We start from the raw sequence: 22,776 nt of genomic DNA, 5'->3' as shown, positions 1-22,776 counted from the left end.
TATTTTGTGCATTCAGTAATAAGCCATGAAAACTACACCCAGTTTTTATATCTCTCACTAAAATCAAGTTTTCTACATAAATATCACTCCGTTATTACACCTTTTTGAGACGGAGTTAAAAAGGTATTTTAATTTCGTACTTTAAGCTATTTAAGCCTCTCTTTACCACCTACATACAGCAAACTCGTCACATTTGTTACGACACAATATCCATTTTTCTTATTCAGATTTATTTTGTACATCACAAACTTGCATCAATGATATTTGTTTAATTAATAAAAACATAAAGTTGTTTTGTAGAAAGATTTTTTGAGTTTTAAAAAATCAATTTTTCTGCTGGATAAGCCTGCCATTTTTGGAAAATACTTAAAATGATCGGTGAATAAGGAAAAGTTAAAATAAACTGTTTTATTTTCAGATTGCTCCAACGGATGGTGGGGACTGGGTTGCGATAAAGAGTGTGGTTGCTATGCCCAAGACTGCCATCCACTGGCTGTCACTGTGACCTGTCATTATGGCTGTCAGCTTGGATGGATGGGCAAGGACTGCTCAAGACGTAAGACTTTAAACACTTCATCTAAAAGCTTTAAATAAAAAAATATATAAAAAATCCCTTTATTCATCCCATAGGGGAGCAGTCTCTTATGGTTATCAGAATCACACTACTATTTTATGACGATCGACCCAATCAGCAAAGTCCGGTCCGCACTCATGCACCGTCGCGAACCCGCCCGGTAGCATCGTCACAACACACCGTTCGACTAGATGCTCTTCCGTCTCAGGTTCTTGCTCACAGCGGGTACATGATGGACATAGGGCAAATTTGTCTCTAGGGTCTATTCCAAGGGAAGACTGGAGTAACCCAGGCCTCAGCCGCTGTGCAGCGCCGCAAATTGAGCTAGGGAGAGTCAGGTGACTTGCTCATGGCCACACAGCGCAGCGGTGGGTGATGGAACTCTGTAGCTTTAGGGTAGGAAGCAAAGACCGTACCGCTGAGCCACTCTGCCCCCGCGGCTTTTGGTTTACTGCCTATCAAGGCTATCGAGCTCCATAATCTACGAGGTCGGCTGTAATTCTCTGCGTTAGGCAAGACAAGAAATCGGCAGACATCAACTCAGACACACGCTTTGGAATCGCTTGCTAACGACTGCAGTGGTTGGAGATATGCGGTGAGGGAGGGAGTCAAGGCAGGCGAGGAGAGGAGATAGAAACAGTTTGATGAAAGGAAAGCAAGGAGGAAAGAAAGGCAGCAGAACCAAGCACTAAACTCACAGTCAAACTACATGTGCAGCAACTGCGGTAGAAATGGTATCATCCATTACTGATACTGGGTAGATGCTGGGCAAGGATCGGGCTGCTCTCAACAAGACTGATGAGACCAAAAGTTACACAGGGCGCAAACCATCGTTTCTTGAGATGGACAGATGTCTACTGCTAACTAAAAGTATATAACTCGGAATAGTCATATAAAGGGACGAAACTGATTTATTTTCAATGTCAACGATTTGTAGTGTAGTTACAGTACGTTGAAACAGATTTTATATTAAAAATTTATTTTTAAAAAATTCCTTTTATTCATACCACAGGGGAAATTTGTCTCGAGGGTCTATTCCAAGTGAAGACTAAAATAACCCATTCGTCAGCCGCAGTGCAGCGCCGCAAATCGAGCAAGGTCACACAGCGCAGGGGCGGTCGATCGAATTCAGTACCTTTTGGGTACGAAGCAAAGACCGTACTGCTGAGATGGGCCACGCTGCCCCTTATCTTAGTTGTCTTGGTGATTGTTGCCATTCCCATCCTTGCCATTGTTATTATTTTGATCATTAACATTTTCATGATACTCAAATCTAAATTAAACAATGATTAGTGTAATTTCTTCTACTTTGTAGGTAAGTTGGACGCTGACGTTAGGTACTTCTGTGTCAACTCCCCTGATCAAGGGAAATACGCCCACATAAGGATCGTAACGAAGGGAGTTAATTATGAGTAAGTTTAATATTTTTGTTGTTGTGCCCTCACTCAACATCTTTGTATAGCTCATAATATATTTCGAATAACAAATTGTACTTGGGGCTACCGATAGTTGGTAGTAGAGCACTCGCTTCGCACGCAAAGGGACCGAGATCGATTCCGTGTGTAGTCGAGATTTCTTTCTGACACCCAGTAGTGATTGGGTAGCTGTTAGATCTGGCGGAAAGTACTTTTCGGTAGAGTGTCCTATCCTAAGAGTAGAAGTAATTGCTATTTTCTGTTTCACGCTATAGAAACCGGAGTTTAAAACAAATAAACTGTATTATTTGCCCATTCCATAGCATATTTTATACAAGAGGAAAACGGAGAACAAAGTTCATAATAATATATCTTTATTGTCCTCAAAAAAGTGGCAATTTGTCATTTGGTTACACATTTATAACAATACAATATTGACATAGACACACCCACACAGATGCACACTAGTAACATAGTAGTCATCGAAAAAAAAACCCGGCATCAACAACAACATCATCATGGAAACTTTCCGTAAAAAGACGCAAGAAAGAATTAACAGTTCGCTGTTCTTCTTCAATGATGTGCTTCTTATTTTAGAAATGAAAGAATAAATATTCTGTTGGGTTTTCGATAAGGTTATGGGGTCGCTACCAAGGAGAGAATTAGTGCGGCTATTTGGTCTTTTGGTATGACACTGGCTTTCGGATCGGAAGGTTCTGGGTTCGAGTCTCGCGCTCGGCGCATAGTTGAGTCGTTAGAAAAGGCTCTTTACTCACATTCTCTCACCGTACTCAGTTGTAAAATGAGTACCTGGCCCTTAACAGCGTTGTCTCTGTCCGAAAAATATTGTAATTTCGCCTAACAGGCGTCATGTCTCGTTCTACATGTAAAGTAGCAATGACTATCCCGCACAAATCTTCGGGCCTCTTTTTCGCTTACGAAGTGCCCGAATTCGCGTCAAAATATGGGACGAAGCCGTTTCGTATATGCTATTTTAAAAAATTAATTACGACGCTGTTTATTGATGAATATGACTGAAAGTTGGCACACAGTTAGAAAAAAGGTCATTTTAGATTATGTCAAGCGACAAAACTCGTGCAATTACCAGAAGACCGTTGAAAATAGATTTTTACTCTTTGGAGTAAAATATTTCTAAAACTACCGGGCGTGGAGGTTTTGTCGCTGACAAGGTAATACATGAACATTTCTTCTTTTTGGTTTTAAAATTTCATATGAATATAACGAGTACTTTTCCCGTATTTTACAAAACACCATCCTAATTTGCTCTTCAAGTTTCACACCTATTACGCAAGATACAACCAAAGGTCGAAAAAAAATGCCGAAAAAGCGTCCCATATTTTCGCGTTTTTTTCCTCTTTGCGGGTCATCCAAATAAATGACACGTTTGAAACTGCATAACTTGTTTATTTATGAATGGATTTTCAAAATTCAAAAACATTCAGTGGAGATAGGGCTTTGATTTTAGACAAAAATTTTCCTCAAAAAGAGAAAAAAACATTTTTCATAGTCATTGCTAATGTAAAGTGTTGCTGTTGGCCAGGGACCCCTGTAAATCACTTTGAGCACGTTTAGTGGATATTGCACTCTATAAAAGCTCACTTTTTTTATTAGTACTAATCGACGTGCACTTATTTGCAGGTCTGATAACCCAATTCATTGTGGTCTTGTCGTTGTAATAGAAATTTCATTTTTTTTTTTTAATGACAAAAAATATTGTCGATGACAACAATGTTAAACCAGGCCCATAATTCCTTTCGGATTTCAGACCTGCGAATATGTTCACGTTGGTATTAATGATTCGTTGAGTGCAATTGTCGTTTATTAAAGCGTCATTTTTATTTTTATTTACATAATCGACCATCATCAATATCTATCAATATTGCTTAACATGTAGCTGAAGTTGCAGAATAGAACTAATGGCAAGAGTTTTTAAGATGCGGCTATGTGGTCGTGTGGTATGACTCTCGATTTCAGATCGGAAGGCCCTGGGTTCGAGCCTCGTTCGGTGCATAGTTGAGTCCGTGGAAAAGGCTCTTTACTCACATTTTCATACCGTAATCAAGTGTAAAATGAGTATTTGGCCTTTAACAGCGTTGTTTCTTCGGAAAAAAAATCGTAATATCGCCTAACATTCTTGGCATGCTGTCTCGTTCCATATATGTCATGTTGCTGTTGGTCAGGAACCCTTTGTAAAGCGCTTTGAGCACGCTTAGTGGATATTGCACGATATAAAATCTCAAGCTTTTTAAAAAAAATATATTTTGTAATGAATATTCTCTTTACTCATAATATATCCAAGGTGGAAAATCAAATCTAAATCTACATGTAGATTTACAAAATAGACTGTGGGAAAAAAGTTGGTCAGAATCTATAACAAGACAAGACTGATAAATCAATTAAGTGTTAAATCAGAAAAAACGTCCTTTCCAAGGGGGAAAAATGAAAAAAGTATATATAAATAGCTTTACAAATCAATAATTTAGAATCACCATGGTCCATAAATTCTCCAAAGTCCTGAATATATTATCGAAGGAACTAAATTCTCCTTTTCAACAAGATTTATTGAGTCAAAGAGGCGAATGCAACTCAACTCTGTAGCTGGAGCCAAAAATTCGTAATTCTAAGAATCTTTCGTAGTACTGGGTTGGTCAGATTAACTCATTCAACCCTAACACCGACTATATCCGTAGTTTACCTGGATTACATTTACCCTATGCCTATTTATTACATTTTGCTGAGACAAATTATAGGCGTAGTATCAAAGCTAATGTTTTGAGTTTTTACATGTCAATGGTAGTTGATATGAATAAAACTTATCTATGTACATGCTCATGTTTAATGCATTTCTTCCAATTTTGAAAGGTAGCAAAAATCTCTAGGGTTGAGTGAGTTAAAGATACTTTGGCTTTTTCAACAGGATTATCCGTCCGGTGGATCAGGATGGGCATTGGGTACCGTGGTGCAACAATACCAGAATCCATATTGACTCACTTCTTGACATTGTCACTATTAAGGTCTATGTCGACGATGATACAAAACGCAAAATTCGTAATGGAAGCTGTGCAGGAAAAGTAAACTTTCGTAGTACCGTCTCTCTTGACATGACATCAGACCTCCTGGACCAATTAGTGGGCGTTTCGTTTATGTGTCTGATCAATGTGTATCAAAAAAAAAAAAATAATAATATGTCCTTCCGCCACGACATCATACGATATCGTCGACTAGGCATTCCACGAAGGAATATAGATAATTCATCAAACAAGATGTCTGATGTCAACAGGAATCACCCATGTTGTCACATTGCGATACCGTCGCCTAGGCATTCCACGAAGGAATATAGATAATTCATCAAACAAGATGTCTGATGTCAACAGGAATCACCCATGTTGTCCAAAGTGAGCAACTTTGAGGGGGGGGGGTAATAATCTTACCCAACGAAGAAAAAAAACTAAAGTGCCTAAAGTGGACCCTCGGCCACTCGGCCATTTCGATCCCTCTTGTTTTAATATTAGACAATATGATTACTTTCTGTCGTATCATATCATCTTAAGTAACGTTCGGCTATGTGGTCTTGTGGTATGACACTCGCTTTCGGATCGGGATGGTCAAGGGTTCGAGCCTCGCTCGACGCATAGTCGAGTCCTTGGAAAAGTCTCTTTACTCACATTCTCTCACCATACTCAGGTGTAAAATGAGTAACCTGGGCAAAATATTATGGCATGGAATACACATTATGAAAAAAATTACTCTAACATATTGTCAAATACATTTAAATATGAGAATATGGAAATATGTTTAAAATGCAAGCGTGTCTTATGAGATGACACTACAAAAACCGTGTAATTAAACATATGGTGTATAATGAAGATTGCTTATCCAGTTTTTTTCAACTTTAATTTGTTTGATTTTTGTTTGATTTGATGCTCCATTTATTCTTTCTACATACCATCTAAATATAGCAAAAAGAGATGACTGATTCAGTAACAGCAAAGCTAGATCGCAGCTTAAATGTTAGAGAAATCCACATAGTTGGAGATGGGAAATATGATAAGGTTCAGTCTTTTAATTTTCTGTTCTCCCTTTGCTGTTGCGAAAAAGATGATGATCACACGGTCTTAAATTACGAAATGAAATGATTAAATAGCAAGACCTAAGACATCACCCTTAGGAACGCCAATTTTTTAAATCTTGAGCATCGGCGATTAATCATCCCTCTTTGTCTGTATTGCTAAAAATATATGATTCCAATTACTAGGTTTTCAGTTATCTAATATAGTTTTAATTTATTGAAAAGCCTTTTACGACGAGCAGTGCCAAAGGGCTCTTTAAAGGCCCAATATTACAATATCTAAACTATCCAGGTAGCTAGCCATTAGGTGCATTGAGCTGGAGTTTATCCCGTTTTCTATAACGTGAAACGGACAATAGCAATTGATTTCTAACCTTAGGATATAACCCTCAGTCAATGGAAAAAATAAGTTCCGCCAAACTCAGCTACCCATTCACTGCTGGGTGGACAGGATGGTCAGAAAAGATCTCAATAACTGCACCCGGGATTGATCTTGGTCACTTTACGTGTGAAGCGAGTGCTCTATCAACTGAGCTATCGAGACCCCCTCACTAGCGTTGAGGGGTGTTAAATTAATTCCGACGCAAAACTAAGTTCCTTATTCCAAAATGTAAGCCAGACAATTTCCTTCACATGTTTATTAAGATTGAGAATATGTACCAGGCTTTGTAGAGTCCAAAATAGGCACCAACAGTCGTGACATCACTTCCCTTGTAACTTAGTAACTGGTTCTAAACTATCGGAACAATGGCGGACGCCCTTATGAAATTCTTCTCCGACGAGCATTAAAGTGTATCCAGAGGAGAAAAAACATTATAAATCCGATTATGTTTTGACTTTAATACATTCTGATTACATGACATATGAAAAATTTCTAGCCAACTTGAAGAATAAAAAGTACTGATTTTCTTCGTTTAGAACCAAGCTGGTCGGAAGTGACATCAGACTATTGAATCCAATTGAAAGGATCAACAATGAAGTAAAATTAAGAATCGACCAGACTGATCGTACTTTCACTGATCTGAGTGATACATTCAAAGAAATAAAAGCCTACACTCCAAATCAAAACTGCATGTTCTAAAAAAAATGTTTTGCCTGGTCAACCCTCTTTAACGGTGCAAATTTTAGACATTGACAAAAGATCTAAGAAAAAGTCTAGATGGTTTATAAATGTAATTTATATGAAGAATAGATAGTGTAAGACATAAAGAGCACCCTACTAACAAGAAATTACAAATTTTCACGTGAAAATAGAAGGGAATTGAAGCTTATTTTGATTGGGGGCAAGATGTAATAATAACAAAACAAAAACGAAAAACAAAAACGAATTCCTTAAAATCAAGGGGAGAAAAAATGAATGGAAAACAAGAGAGAAATATGGGCTAAAACTTTCAAAGAGATAAAGATATCCACTGGCAAGACAGCTCATCTACTAATTATCCTTTGTAAAAAAACCGTAGGATTTGAGAATTATTTTCCTCCAGTACGCATCCAGTTTTAATTATAATAGCTTATGACGTTTTTTAAAAAAATATGCTAACCACAATGCTAATTCTTAATGTCAAATTGTTCAATTCAAGAAACAATCATTGTAAGAAATAAAAACGTACATCTCGATAAAATCAGGTCATTTAAGTGTTATAATTAAAAGATCATTGAAATCAGGCGTTTGAAATATTCAATTTTTTTCCAAATTCGCGCTCCCAATAACGCGCAGCAAATTTGTGAACTCGTTTGATATTCTTAACGCAGGATTTCAAGAATCATACATTTTCCCCTCTCCTATAGGGAATGAGATTAGCTGAAGAGTATTGTCCGCATGCGCACAACCAACATGACGTTCTCTCTCTAATAACTTTTCCGCCGGTGACGTCACAGACTATGGGTGACGTCCAATCAAGGGACACTACTCTTCCACTAATCTCATTCCCTATTTTATTCTTTAAAAAAAAATATTAATACTTACTTCATACGTATGTGAAATGGTGCCATATTTACAGGTTGCACGGAATGGCAACATTGAATGGAGTGTTCGGATTCAGGAAAAAGGAGGCATAGTGTCAAGAAATGATCAAGAAGTTAATGTTGAGTGTGACTTCGAAGAAGCTGATAACTTTCATGTGACTGGAGAGATGGAGATCAAACGAGAGAGGTTAAGCAATCATTACGTTTGGTTAACTTTGCATTTATTCATGACTTTCTTTTAATATGTAATTGTGAATTCTTTTTTTTTCTTTTAATGGACTTGCACTGTACAACATAATTCTAACAAAGCGCAATAGAATATAAATATTGAAAAGACACGAACTTTCATGAATGTTATGAATATTTTAATAGCTAAGAAATTAATGATATTTTTAGACATAGATCTCAACAATATGAATTGAATTGTAACACGCCTGACCATTTACGTGTTTTGAGTGATTTATATCTGACATTTCGCCTGGATTTTATTACCATCTGATTTGTGATAGTCTTGTGGTTTTATTGATATACATTTTAACGATTTCTAACAGAGGATTTTTCTAAAATTTTAAAATTTAAGTATGTATTTCCAAAGTCGAACATAGTTTTAAACTGCTATTTCTTTACATCCATATTGGAAACTTTATTCACTGTGCTATATTTTACAACTTTTAACAACTAATGTGTACATCGATCTATTTATAATACTAATTTTATGAACAGACTCAGAGGGGGTAGACGAAAACAACGCCCTATAACCACCGTCATTGGTCATCGGCCAACCCCACGCCCGCTCCCCCTACGACCTCGATCCTCGCTTCAATTTATCAACATTCGTCCCCCATCCAATCTAATCACTTCAATGAATACTCCTCAACGTTCCTTGTCAAATGTCAACACTGTCCGTGACAGTATGAAATTAACGACCACCATGACAACAACTCGCAGCAACAGCACCGTCTTGAGCAACAACCACAACAACAACAACAACAACAACAACAACAACAACAACAACAACCTGCACGTAGTGATCATACCAGTTTAAAAATTGGATTACTAAATGTTAGATCGTGTCGTAATAAAACTCAAGACATAATCGACATTATTGAAGATCATAAAATTACTTTTTTTGTCATCTTGGAAACATGGCTTAATCATTCATATTATGATCCAATTATGAAAGCAATTACACCCGAAGGCTTTTGTATTAAATCATTTCCACGCATTGGGAGGAAAGGAGGTGGAATTGCAATTATTTACAACTTGTCACTCTTTGACAAGATATCATTCCACCATGATAATTTTAGAAGTTTTGAATACGCTGGATTTGCCATTCATGAAAATAATTTTAAAAAGTCGTTTCACTGTGTCTACCGCCCACCACCAAGCCAACAAAAGAAAATATCAACAATTGATTTTTTATCTGAGTTCGGAGAATTTATGTCTTTGCAATCCATTAACAAAAGGCATAATATTTTTATGGGTGATTTTAACATTGATTATTTCGGAAACAAAAATGAATCGAAAGTATTTCGGGAGATTATTGACACAAAGAACTATATTCAACTTGTAAGCGGTCCTACAAACAACCATGGCCACACAATAGATCATGTCATTACAGACATTGAACATTCTCTCTCTTCACCTGTCTCAAATATTGATAAATTAATCTCTGACCATCATTTGATTGTGTTTTGCGTTTTATTTCCAATGAAGCATGAAGTAAAAAAGATGATAACATCTCGTAATTTGAAGAATATAAACATGAACATTTTTAAACAAGACCTTGACCATACGTTAAAAATAAACATGATGCGAATGGTCTCCACGAGTCAATTGTTGGTACGGTGGACAAGCATGCTCCCTTAATAACTAGAGCAGTAAAAGTGAGACGTCAAGCACCCTGGTATAATACCGAAATAAAATTGAATGGATTAGCCAGGAGGCGGGCAGAAAGCAAATGGCTCAAGTCTAGAGATGCTGTCGATAAGAAGCGGTACATCGCGGCTAGAAATGATGCAAAAGCCGTCAATTTCAGGGCCAAAAAGAAATTCTATGAAGAAAGCCTCAAAAACGTGGGACGTTTGAGACAATTCTTTGCCTTGACCAAGGAACTGCTGGGACAACAGACGCAATCAGCTCTCCCATCTTTAAACGATCGTGCAGATCTACCAACTCGCTTTGGTCAATATTTTAAAGAAAAAACGGATACCATCAGGAAAGAACTCTCGTCTGAATCGATCCATACAACATTTGATGATTCATTAACACATTTTTCAAAGATTACTGAAGCTGACTTATGTGATTGCATTATGTCGTCTCCGACTAAAAGTTGTGATTTAGACCCCGTAAATACTGCCATTCTAAAAAAATGCATTGATGTAATTTTAACACCATTTACATGTATTGTTAATAATTCGTTGTAGTCAGGTGCTGTACCAGACATTTACAAAGTTGCTCATGTCAAACCCCTTTTGAAAAAACCTGATCTCGATAAAGAGAACTTAAAAAACTATCGCCCTGTCTCTAATTTTCCTTTTCTCTCTAAGATTTTAGAAAAGCTTGTTTTGAAACAATTACTGTCTCATCTTAAAAATAATTGTCTTGAAGAAAAATTTCAGTCTGCTTATAGGCAACATCATTCGACGGAAACCGCACTTGATAGGGTTGTTAATGATCTCCTCTCTGTTATAGACAATGATTCATGTTCTTTGCTGAATTTGCTTGACCTATCGTCTGCTTTTGATACTATTGATCACAATCTTCTTCTCAAACGTCTTGAAATTACTTATGGCGAGTCTGGTGCAGCGCTTGATTGGTTTATGTCATATTTGTTTAATCGTAAACAGATTATTACGGTGGATGAATATAGATCTGAGGAAATCTTTCTTGATTGTGGGGTTCCCCAGGGTTCAGTACTTGGACCCGTTCTTTTTGTTTTGTACGTTGGCCCTCTGTCTAAATTCATCAGAAGTTTCGGTCTGTCTTACCATCAATACGCTGATGATACGCAATTGTAATGCGTTTCCAATACGAGAAATTTACAAGAAGTATCAGCCAATAGTAAAAATTGTATCCAAAGTGTTAAGAAATGGATGAATGAGAACAGACTGAAACTGAATGATGATAAGACGGAGGTGCTGTATGTGGGGAACAGGAAGTGGAAAAGTGAAACAGATTTGAAGTTGGGGGATGCCTCCATTCAAATTGTTGACAAAGTGAAAAACCTTGGCACATTCCTAGACTCTGGACTGTCGATGGAGCATCAGGTTAATAATTTGGTTAGATCTCTCTTTTTCCAACTACAAAAGATTGCTTCCATTTGACGGTTCATATCTGAGGATGTGACCAAGCACCTGGTTGTTTCCCTCGTACTATCGAAATTGGATTATTGTAATGCTCTGTTGTTTGGCGTTTCGCAATACAATCTGAAACGTCTTCAGATTGTCCAAAACAGTGCTGCCAGACTAGTATTCATGAAGCGTAAGTGCGACTCTGCCGGACCTCTACTTCATGACCTGCTATGGCTGCCTGTTGAGAAAAGGATTAAATTTAAAGCTTGTGTTTTAGTGTATCGTTCTCTTGAAGGTACTGCCCCTTCCTACATTTCAGAACTAATTGAAAGATATTCAAAACCCCACCCCTTACGTTCGGCCAGTGATTCCACAAAACTAGTTGTCCCTCGAATTCGGAAAAATGCTGGAATGAGATCCTTTTCTCATTTCGGACCCTCTATTTGGAACGCCTTACCGCAGAGCATTCGTGAAAAAGAATCTTTGTCTATTTTAAACGTTCGCTTAAAACATAATTGTTTCGATTTTAGTAGATGGTATGAGAAGCAAGATAGGTTTGGTTTGTGTTTGTGTTGTGTTGTGTGTGTATGTGTGTGTGTGTGTGTGTGTGTGTGTGCTTGTGTATGTAAATGAGTATGTTTCAACCAAAGTAATTTGCAATTCAAGCGCTTAGAGTCTGGTGTCTCGGAGTTATAGCGCTATATAAGTTTTCAGCATTATTATTATTATTATTATTATGAAAAAAAAAACTGAACAAGTTTAAACAAAAAGGAGTAAGCAGAAACACAATTCGAAGCATGCAAATATCAAGCACTTTTGTTCATTTAAATTAAACAGTTAGTTATGTTTAATTCTACTTTCAAATTCTCGTTTTTAAAAAAAATATATCTAAATCTGTTTGATTTAGAAGTTGTCGCCTTCTTACTTGAGGTTGTTCATTTTAATCTCTCTGTGTTCAACTAATACTGTTTCTTTTGTCTAAGGAAGAAAACAAATTGCAATGTGCTCCACATGTATATTCTTCAGAGGCTTTTTGCGCTCTGACATAATGAGACCCATCGAATACCTAGAAGAGATGAAGGAAACAGTTGAGTTGTCCATGGTAGACCCTTATGATGGAAGACAAATATCTGAAAACCGCATTGGAACCTCTGTGGTGCTGAAGATAACCTACGGCGTTGGTGAGGGTAAGTCCATGTGTGGCTAAAAGTAGATGGCATTGAAGGTACGTACGATTTACAAGGAGATGAAAGGGTAAAGAACTTGGAGGAGACGAGAGATGAGAGAAGGAGGAGGATAGGGGAGATTTGAAGTGGGAAGCTAGAGGGAGAGAGATGACTGCTTTAAGGCACGTACGATTTACAAGGGGATGAAAAGGTAAAGAACTTGGAGGAGGAGACGAGAGATGAGAGAAGGAGGAGGAGGAGGAGGAGGATGATAGAGGAGATTTGAAGTGGGAAGCGAGAGGGAGAGAGATGATTGGGGGCATCTATCTTTGCTTCGAACCCGACAGGTACCGAGTTCGATCACCCCCTGCTGCGCTGTGTGGCCTTGAGCAAGTCACCCTAGCTCAACTTGCGCGCTGCATTGCGGATGACGCCTGGGTTATTCCAGTCTTTCCTTGGAATAGTACCTAGAGACAATAAATTTTCCCTATGGGATGAATAAAGGGAATTTTATTTTATTAATATTTTATATATGTTGCAGGGAAAGAGGAAAGAGAGGGATGATAGATGGGTGAGATGAAAGAGGGAGAGGAGATAAGGGAGGGTTGAGAGAAAGAATATCGGGTGGTTATATAGGGATTGAGGAGGACGGCTGCGGCGGTAAGGGATCAGGAGAAGGCTTATCACTACGTGCATTCTCCCATCCACGCAACAGGTGAAAGTATTCATGTTATATAGGGAATGAGATTAGGGAAGAGTAGCGTCCCTTGATTGGACGTCACCGGTGGAGAAGTTATTTGTAAACAAACTAACTACAAGCCAAGCGCTTAAATATAAAATCTATTATTCATATTTCTGTACAAAAATGCATAACATTGATTATGATATGCATTTTTGTACAGAAATATGAATAATAAATTTTGTATTTGGAGCGCTTGGCTTTTAGTTGGTTTGTTTACAAATAACTTCTCCCCCGGTGACGTCCAATCAAGGGACGCTTCTCTTCCGCTAATCTCATTCCCTATTGACGTGTCATGTCATAAATAGATACAAATTACAACCGAGTTTGATTTGTCTTAACCCTCTCCTTACCAGCCATTTTCAGAATTTTCCCCAAAACTTCACACCGACCCAAAACAAAAACAGACATTTCTTACTTAAACAGAAAAGCAACAAGCACATTCTATACATAATAATATTGTTCGACAATATGAACTCTATTACAGAATATCACGTTTTTTATAACTATAGTAAAAAGAAATGAAATCTGGATGAGAAAAATGACGGTTGCATCGTAAAAAATGTGACGATTTTCCAATAGGTGGTAAGGAGAGGGTTCTGGAGTCTCTCACTATTCTTATCGTTTTCCCCCTCTTTCCAACCTTTAGCTATTATTATTCTTTCACACTCTCCGGTGGGGAATATATATGCCCCCCCACCCCCCCCCCCCTCCCCCCGTTTAATGAGTCCTTTTAGAAAAATAAACACTCTTCATCTGAAGGGTTGGCGAAAGAATCCCTTGTCAACCCTTTAATTTTACATCCGAGGGTAGAGTGGCGTCCATCTCCGCCTTTTTGACGTGACAATGATTATAAGAATCTGTCAAATCAAGTGTCCACTGCCTCCCTATCACCCAGCTAGTTCTTGGGTGAAAACATTACCGAGCTATTGAGATGAATTGATTATCAAACACAGACAGCTGGTGGTTGGTTGTGGTGGTGGTTTGGGGGGAGGGGAGGATACTGGAAAATTAAGGTGGTAAATAGGCAATGGTGTCTCGTCTGGGGCGATGGTGAAAGAGAGAGGGAAGATTTAAAATCTTAGAATAAAATGAAAAAAAGAATTCCAATAACTTACTAAGAACTTTGGCAAATGACTGTACTAATATCACCATTACCATTATTACCCTTACATTCAAACTTCCTTAAACAGAAACCATCCTTCCTTTATGTAGCCAAATATAATATAACTGGGCAATAGTATTCAATCGTCTGTTGTCACGCCCGCCCAGTAACTAGCAGCTTGGTTTTAAACAAAGAAAATCGTTAATTTGTATTCTTCAGAACTTTTCACGTGAGGTTAAAACTCCAGAATGTATAAAAGTCCAAACATGATCAGATTTAAAATGTTTATCTCCTCTGGATACACTTTTATTCTCCTCGGAGAAGTATTTCATAAGGGCTCCCGCCATTGTTCCGATAGTTCAGAACGAGTGACTAAGTTACTATGCGTCATTACGAGGGAAGTGACGTCACGACTGTTGAATCCTATTCAATAAACCCTCAACACTTTGGTTGACTTTCCATGCGTAAGGAAGCACGTAAAAGTTACGTCACTATTTCTTGGAACCGTCTTTGACTCTCACCTCGGCAAGCGAATATTCACATAAATTCTTATTTGATTACATCTTAAAAATACTATGATTGGTTTGTATTAGGATTTAGAAGATTAATTACATTATATAACTTCCCCTTTTGTCCAATTTATGTCTGCATGACTCGGTGATATCTATGATAATTCGTTTTAACAACGCAACCGCTGTGATTATTCCCAGACAGGTTGTTGTGTTTTGGTTCTTTCATGTGTTTTCTTTCGCCCCTTGCATCAGAAAATTATATTCTATCATGGCAATAGGTTATCTTAATTCGACACTACGATATCTGCATAGAATTATAACAACTACACACTGCAGTAGACTTACACAAGGTTTACTTGAGTTTAATTAAACAATCTTACACATCTTACCTTGGACAAAAATTAAGCGACTGGCTTTTTTACATAAAGGATTGTAATAAATCAAGAAGAAGAAGAGGAGGAGGAGGCGGAGGAGGAGGGGGGAAGAGGAAAATGAGTAGGACAAAATGGAGGAGAAGAAGAAGAGGAAGGAAAAAAGAAGAGGAAGAAGAAGAAGAAATTGTAAAATTGAGCACGTTTTGGTGGATATTGCGCACAATAAAAGCTCCAGTTTTTCCTTTATTTTTCTTTGTCCATATTAGCAATTTATACAGGGAAAAAATCCGTTAATATACACAACGTATTATTTTTCTAAACATTTGAACAGATGACCTTGCAACGGGCGTTATTCCATACGACTGCTTTGCCTCATCTCCGGATCTCGAAAAGAATGCAACCTTTCTGTATGAACATGGGTAAGTAAAACAGTGGAGACATGAAGAAGAGATAGAATGAGAGGGGGGGGGGAGAGAGAGAGAGAGAGGGAGGGAGAGAGAGAGAGAGAGAGAGTAGGAGAGAGACAGAGAGGGAGAGAGGGAGAGAGAGAGGGAGAGAGATCGAGGGAGAGAGAGAGAGAGAGAGAGGTGGGGTGGGGGGGGGGAGGTTTTGTGGGAAGCATGAGTAAATAAATAAAGAAATGAGAAGTAATAGTAATAGTTTTTCTTAATCAAGACTGCAACGAGATATAATTTAAATCTCATCACACAAGGAAATGCATTTTGATAACAATATAAATACAATATGAAATCAGTCAACCTCATGTGATGGTCAAATTAAACATGTCCGCTTTCTTCAAATGGTCACTAAGCATATAATTAAACGCATACTTTATGGGGGTCCCGATAGCTCAGTTGGTAGAACACTCGCTTCACACGCAAAGTGACCAAGATTGATCCCGGGTGCATCGAGTAAATGGGTATCTGGATCTGTTGGATATGGTGGAAAGTACTTTGTGATAGACAAGCATCCTATCCAAAGGATACTAGGTATATGCTATTGTCCGTTTCACGCTGCAGAAATGGTAGCTTCCATTAAATCTATTTTCAGTTGTCCATGTGAGGATTTCCCAATATCAGCTTTCTCAAAGAATGAATCAAAGACTCTGATTACCAAACCTTTCCCTTTATTTGGGTTTGAGGGGAATGAGGACGTAGAATTCCATTGTTATTATGTCTTGTGTTTCGAGAATGATCCTTGCCCTGTGGTAAGTAAAATATTTTTTCTCATTTCTGAACCATTATGTGTCAGTAATATACCTCGGAGAATTTTATAAGTGAGAATTGTATGTGCCATAATGCAGAATTGTATGTGCCATAATGCAGAATTGTATGTGCCATAATGCAGAATTGTATGTGCCATAATGCAGAATTGTATGTGCCATAATGCAGAATTGTATGTGCCATAATGCAGAATTGTATGTGCCATAATGCAGTATTAGTTAACATTTCACAGGGAAGAAAAATCATACACATGATATTCCATGATGATTTGCCTACAACAATTACGCCAACATTCATTAAGAAAGAAAAATATATGATTTTGATTGCTAAAGATAATTTGTTATGATGGTTAATATCTGTGTATGTGTGTTGTGTGTGTGTGCGTCTGTGTGTGTGTCTGTGTGTGTATGTCTGTGTGTGTGTGTCTGTGTGTGTGTGTCTGTCTGTGTGTGTGTCTGTGTGTGTCTGTGTCTGTGTGTGTGTGTCTTTGTGTGTGTGTCTGTGTGTGTCTGTGTGTGTGTCTGTGTGTGTGTCTGTGTGTGTGTGTCTGTGTGTGTGTGTCTGTGTGTCTGTGTATGTGTGTCTCTGTGTGTGTCTGTGTGTGTGTCTGTGTGTGTGTGCCTGTGTGTGTGTCTGTGTGTGTGTGTCTGTGTCTGTGTGTGTGTCTATGTGTGTGTGTCTGTGTGTGTGTGTCTGTGTATGTGTCTGTGTGTGTGTCTGTGTGTGTGTGTGTATGTGTCACCATGATTGATGAAAACTTTTCTTTCTTTTTTTCAAAATTTAGATGTTTTTTCCATTTCTAAGCATAATATAATTTCATGCATCTCTTTCTCATTCAACATTATGCTTCCGATTCATATTTGTTAACATGTCAATTCGATGTATCTTTACAGTATGTTTAAATGCCTATTGGCCTATTAAACCCTTAATTACTATATTAAAATAAATTCATCTGTTTAAGAATCTTACACAGTTACAGATTTTGTTTGGGAGAGCAGTAACATTCATTGAGTTAATACTTATAAGAATATGATTTCTTATTTTCATTTTGGATAAGAGTATAAATAGAATGGTATCTGATAGACGGATCAGAGAAAGCAACCTTCTCTGTACTCACAAAATGTGTATGAAAGGTGTCAGACAAAGCAAGAAAAAAAATATGAGAAAAAAAAATCAGTCCACCTACTTGTATTTTCTTTCTTGCTTTGTCTGGCACCTTTCATACACACTTGTTCAGATCTTTATATTACTACTATATTAATCTATTCTTTAAATAAAAATAGAGGTGGAGACCAAAATTGTTCCATACAGCCAATAGTAAATTTTTGCAAATTAACAAGATTTGCTGACAAATCTATATAATTATAAAACTGTTTTGAACAGATTGATTGATACACGAGTAACTTTTTTTTTTTAATCATGGGTAATTTTGTCACCAGTTGACTCAAATGATTATTTATAAAATCTATTAGGCATAATGGTTGGTCATTTACCGGTTTACATGATTTGGCAGATTGGCTTTTATCCTCAAAAGTAGCATTTCTAATGTAATCGTTTAGCTAAAGGGGCATAATTTCAGTTTTCTAAAAGATTTTAATTATTTATGGAATAAAGCATTATGTGTGTTTTCATTTAATTTTATTTGTCCAATCGGAATAATACGTTGGGGGGGGGGGGGGAAATAACAAAAAAAAACCCCACAAAAATATAGTTTAGATAATGGCTGAACTCATATTATTTTATCTGTCGAATGGGAAAAATACGTTTGTCAACAGTCTTAAGTTTCTTCTAGTCGTTTGCTGCTAAACATTCTTAGACAATTTTATGTAAGTGCACTGCTTCTAAATCCATGCGTTTCCCCTTTGTATTTGATAGATCGATATTGCATAAATATCTATTCAAGGTTATATAAGAGTTCTTACGACCCATTGTCTTTCTATCACTCACTTAACCCGTGGTTTTAGTTCAGCTCATAATTTTAGTTTTGGAATTTCAGTTTTAGTTTTACGATGTTCACTTTTCCACACTTTTCTTACCCTCAAGTAATATCAAAAGTTATGCTTTCTTCGAAATTCAGGGCTTTTTTAAAATGAGAATAAAACGTTATGTCAGATTAAAATCACAAGTAACACAGTCGTGATTATCTTCGAAGGATGAAGTTGCGACTTAATGACAAGACTAGACAAGACAAGGCAATAGTTGGGCGTTGCAGGTCTTTCCGTTTATCAAATTTGATCGCCCTTGACATGCCCAGGGCCAGGGGCGTGGCTATATTGGTTGATTTGCTGCCTGGCACCGACCATCTTTTAAAAATGGATTACAGCATTTAAGAAAAGATAAAACTGAGAAATAGTAAATACCGCCTCATACTTATTTGAGTAAGTCTTTTCTGTATATTTTTTCCTTCCTTTTGTATTTACAAATATAGCATGTATTAAGTCATTTTCTTCTTATTCTGGCACCACCTTATATTGTAAAGCACGCCACTCCACTGCCCAGGGCAATATCCAAATGGTAAAAAATTTGGGTTTCAATTGTTGGTGTTTAACTAGGTTACCTCTTAATTCTTTATGAAGCCATGTGGGAGAAATCTTTGAACTTTTAGTCATCATTGGGTAACCTTATAATATGCATTATAGAGTAGTCACGTGGTGTGATGGTCAACTTTAATTGTATGTAATTTTCCTAATAAACTGTTTTAAACATTGACTTTATTTTGAAAAAAAACTCATATCAAATTAGTTCAATTAACAAACTAAAATGATTTTGACACCACAAAACTTTAATCGAAACTTGGGCCCCCTTATACCAAGCGTTGCATTTGACCTAATTTTTAAAATTGGATTCGTATTTTTTAAAAAGCAACAAATTCAGTGGTTTTTATATCGCCCTTATCTGTGGTTTACACACCAACAATTCTCCATTTTCTACACACTTTTGCAAACTCTCATGGCATTAAACACATAGGACCAGACTTGCAGCCAGTTAAGCGCAAACATAAATTCTGACCAAGACTGATCTACAATAACAGGACCTATGATTTAACATCAGTTCTCTCTGTTAGTGTAAATTGTTGACCAGTAAAGTTAACGATTGCGACTACTATTTTTATCTCTTAAAATCTACAATTTTTAAATTTTCAGATAGGCATTCTGAGCAAGGTCTTTAATCTTTTCTTCTTTTTTTCTTGTTTTCACAAGGGTTGCCACAAAGAGTCTGATTACAAGCATGCCATCTCCCAACGATCACGCCGTAGCACAAGAGCCCAAACCCTCACGCTGGTGGGCGCAGTGTAGGAAAGAAACAACGGTCGGTAGTAAAATATTATTTTCCCGTATATGAAATAATTGTACTTGAGATGATGATGATGATGATGATGATGATGATGATGATGATGATGATGATGATGATGATGATGATGATGATGATGATGACGATGATGAAAATAGTAAATCTTATTATTATTATTATTATTATTATTATTATTATTATTATTATTATTATTATTATTATTATTATTACTATCATTATCATCGTCATCATCATCATCATTATTATTATTATTATTATTATTATTATTATTATTATTATTATTATTATTATTATTTATTATTATTATTATCACAATAGCTCAGTTGGTGGAGCACTCACTTCATACGCAAAGGGACCGTGATCGATCCTGGGTTCAGTCGAGATTTTGCTGACCCAGCAGTTATTGGGTAGCTGGGTCTGATAGACCTGGCGGAAAGTACTTTGCGATATACTAGCGTCCTTTCCAAAGAATAGCAAGCAATTGCTATTGTCCGTTTCACGCCATAGAAACAGGGATAAACTTCGGCTCCATTATCATTATTGGCTCTGAAGGACCACTACTACTGTTGCTTGGATTTTTTAAACGAAACTATACTCTACAATCATTAAATCATCAACGAACGACCTCAAATTGAAAACACCCCGCTGTCGAGTGAAGGCTGGTGAACGCGCCTTTCAGCATTCTGGTCCAAGGTTGTGGAATTTACTACCACTAGAGATACGTTCTTCGTCTTCACTAGAGGAATTTAAGTGTCGATTGAAGACATTCTTATTCCGACAGGCTTTCTTTTGATTATGTGTATAATTAGCGTTGTTCGTGTACTGTTTTAGGGACTTAATGATTAAGTTAATCTATGTTATGCGCCCAGAGCCCTCCTGATGAAGGGATGTTTGGCGCACTATAAATTCATACCATTATTATTATTATTATTATTAAATAAATTTTGTATTCAACGGGTAAGACCATTTTCATCGATTACCTTTCTTTTTTTTTAATAGAGCTTTTATATAGCGCAATATCCATTAAATGTGCTCAAAGCGCTTTACAAGGGGTCCCTGGTCAACAACAACATTCAACATGTAGAACGAGACATGACGCTTGTTAGGAGATATTACAATTTTCCGGACAAAGACAACGCTGTTAACAGCCAGGTACTCATTTTACACCTGAGTACGGTGAGAGAATGTGAGTAAAGAGTCTTTTCCAAGGACTCAACTATGCGCCGAGCGAGGCTCGAACCCAGGACCTTCCGATCGGAAAGCGAGTATCATAACACAAGACCACATAGCCGTACTAAGGAATGATATGATTTCCCAATATTTCAGGTAGAATTATAACGACGTGTACATATATGTAGATCTTACATCCGAACTCAATTATGGGACTATAGGGATGAGATTAGCGGAAGAGTAGCGTCCCTTGATTGGACGTCACCGGGGGAGAAGTCATTTGTAAACAAACCAACTACAAGCCAAGCGCTCCAAATACAAAATTTATTATTCATATTTCTGTACAAAAATGCATATCATACTCAACGTTATGCATTTTTGTACAGAAATATGAATAATAAATTTTGTATTTGGAGCGCTTGGGTTGTATTTGGTTTGTTTACAAATAACTTCTCCGCCGGTGACGTCCAATCAAGGGACGCTACTCTTCCGCTAATCTCATTCCCTATTTTAACATTGTTGTAATGGAAAACAGATTGGGTCATTTTTTGGAGATTCCCATTACAACAATGAGCCCATAAGCAAATGGAGTATCAGATCTGAAAATCAGTACACGTCGAATTATTCCCATCAAGTCATTGTACGGAGAATTATGGTCAAAACTCCCTCGTGAAAATTATTTAGCTTTGAGCTTTTGAGCTTTTGTATTTAGCGCAATATCCACTAAACGTGCTCAAAGCGTTTTACAAGGGGTAACACATAACATATAGGTCGGGACATGACGCAGGTTTGTCGATATTACTATTTTTTCGGACAAAGACAACGCTGTTAACGGCCAGCTACTCACTTTATACCTGAGTACGATGAGAGAATGTGAGTAAAGAGCCGTTTTCAAGACAACTATGCGTCAAGCGAGGCACGAACCCAAAACCTTCTGATCCGAAAGCGAGTGTCATACCACTGAATTATTAAATTATTAACTTTGGACTCGTATAATTACTCCGATTTTATGCCACTTCAAAGTAAAAATACTTCAAAACAATTTTTGTAACCCCACCCCCACCCCACACACCATGTGACATACAGTTGTAAAGAAAAATACCTCTTCAAGAAATCTCACAATTTTGGATATCAAACGAAAAGTTTCATAGGCGTACAGTAGAGAATTGTACTTTTCCCATCCCAAGAATTTTCATTTTTACCTTTTACTTAGTATTTTGACGATCCCCTGCTTCAGCCACTTCCCATGGCTCTCTACAATTTTGGGTTCTTTTCTGTTTTCCTTGATATCAATAATTTATATTTAGAAAAAACTTCTTGAGCTTTTATATAGCGAAATATCTACTAATCGTGCTCAAATCGCTTTACAAAGGGTCCCTGACCAACAGCAATTCGTGACATGTAAAACAAGACATGATGCATGTTGATATGAAGATGTTGTAATAATGGAAAGAACTTTGATTTTCTTTTTCAGTGAGGTTGAAGGACAACAAGCTGACAAGAAAAGACAGGAAAAGGAGACACTGTCACCGACAAAGACCTAGATAGTTGTGAACAAATTAACTGTTCAGATCACGACAAAAAATAAATTATAATCTACATAGACGTCTATCTATAATTCAAGAAACAATTTTATTTTTGTACTGTTTAAAACAGTAGAAATTTGAAAGAGGCACAGGAAAAATGATTTGCATTATTATCACTGTTATTTTCTAAAATTTTAACATAACAAAATTGAGACAAAAATGATATATTTTTCGTATCGCATCGTATCGTTTAAGAGCTAAAAACCTTTAAATGCTCTGTGTAACTTTTATGCATAGTTACAATTTATCAAT

General features: G+C 37.0%; 1 protein-coding gene across 2 annotated transcripts in view; it reads left to right on the top strand.

Moving 5' to 3' along the window:
- The window catches only part of LOC144981125 (uncharacterized), a 35,171-nt gene extending 12,727 nt beyond the window's left edge, over positions 1–22,444 (top strand). For both annotated transcript variants that reach the window (XM_078929274.1, XM_078929275.1), the window contains exons 6-14: positions 419–556; positions 1,890–1,986; positions 4,928–5,081; positions 8,080–8,231; positions 12,364–12,524; positions 15,565–15,652; positions 16,284–16,440; positions 19,657–19,765; positions 22,413–22,444. In XM_078929274.1, the coding sequence (XP_078785400.1) occupies positions 419–556; positions 1,890–1,986; positions 4,928–5,081; positions 8,080–8,231; positions 12,364–12,524; positions 15,565–15,652; positions 16,284–16,440; positions 19,657–19,752 (1,043 nt within the window). In that variant the 3' untranslated portion in view covers positions 19,753–19,765; positions 22,413–22,444. The remainder of the gene's footprint in view (positions 1–418; positions 557–1,889; positions 1,987–4,927; positions 5,082–8,079; positions 8,232–12,363; positions 12,525–15,564; positions 15,653–16,283; positions 16,441–19,656; positions 19,766–22,412) is intronic.
- The last annotated feature ends 332 nt before the right edge of the window (positions 22,445–22,776 follow it).

This window comes from Berghia stephanieae, chromosome 10 (assembly GCF_034508935.2).
Source record: "Berghia stephanieae isolate SIO BIC M18660-M18661 chromosome 10, UCSD_Bste_1.3, whole genome shotgun sequence".
Taxonomy (NCBI): domain Eukaryota; kingdom Metazoa; phylum Mollusca; class Gastropoda; order Nudibranchia; family Aeolidiidae; genus Berghia; species Berghia stephanieae.
Note: the sequence above shows the minus strand (reverse complement) of the source record. Positions and strands in the feature narration are given on the sequence as shown.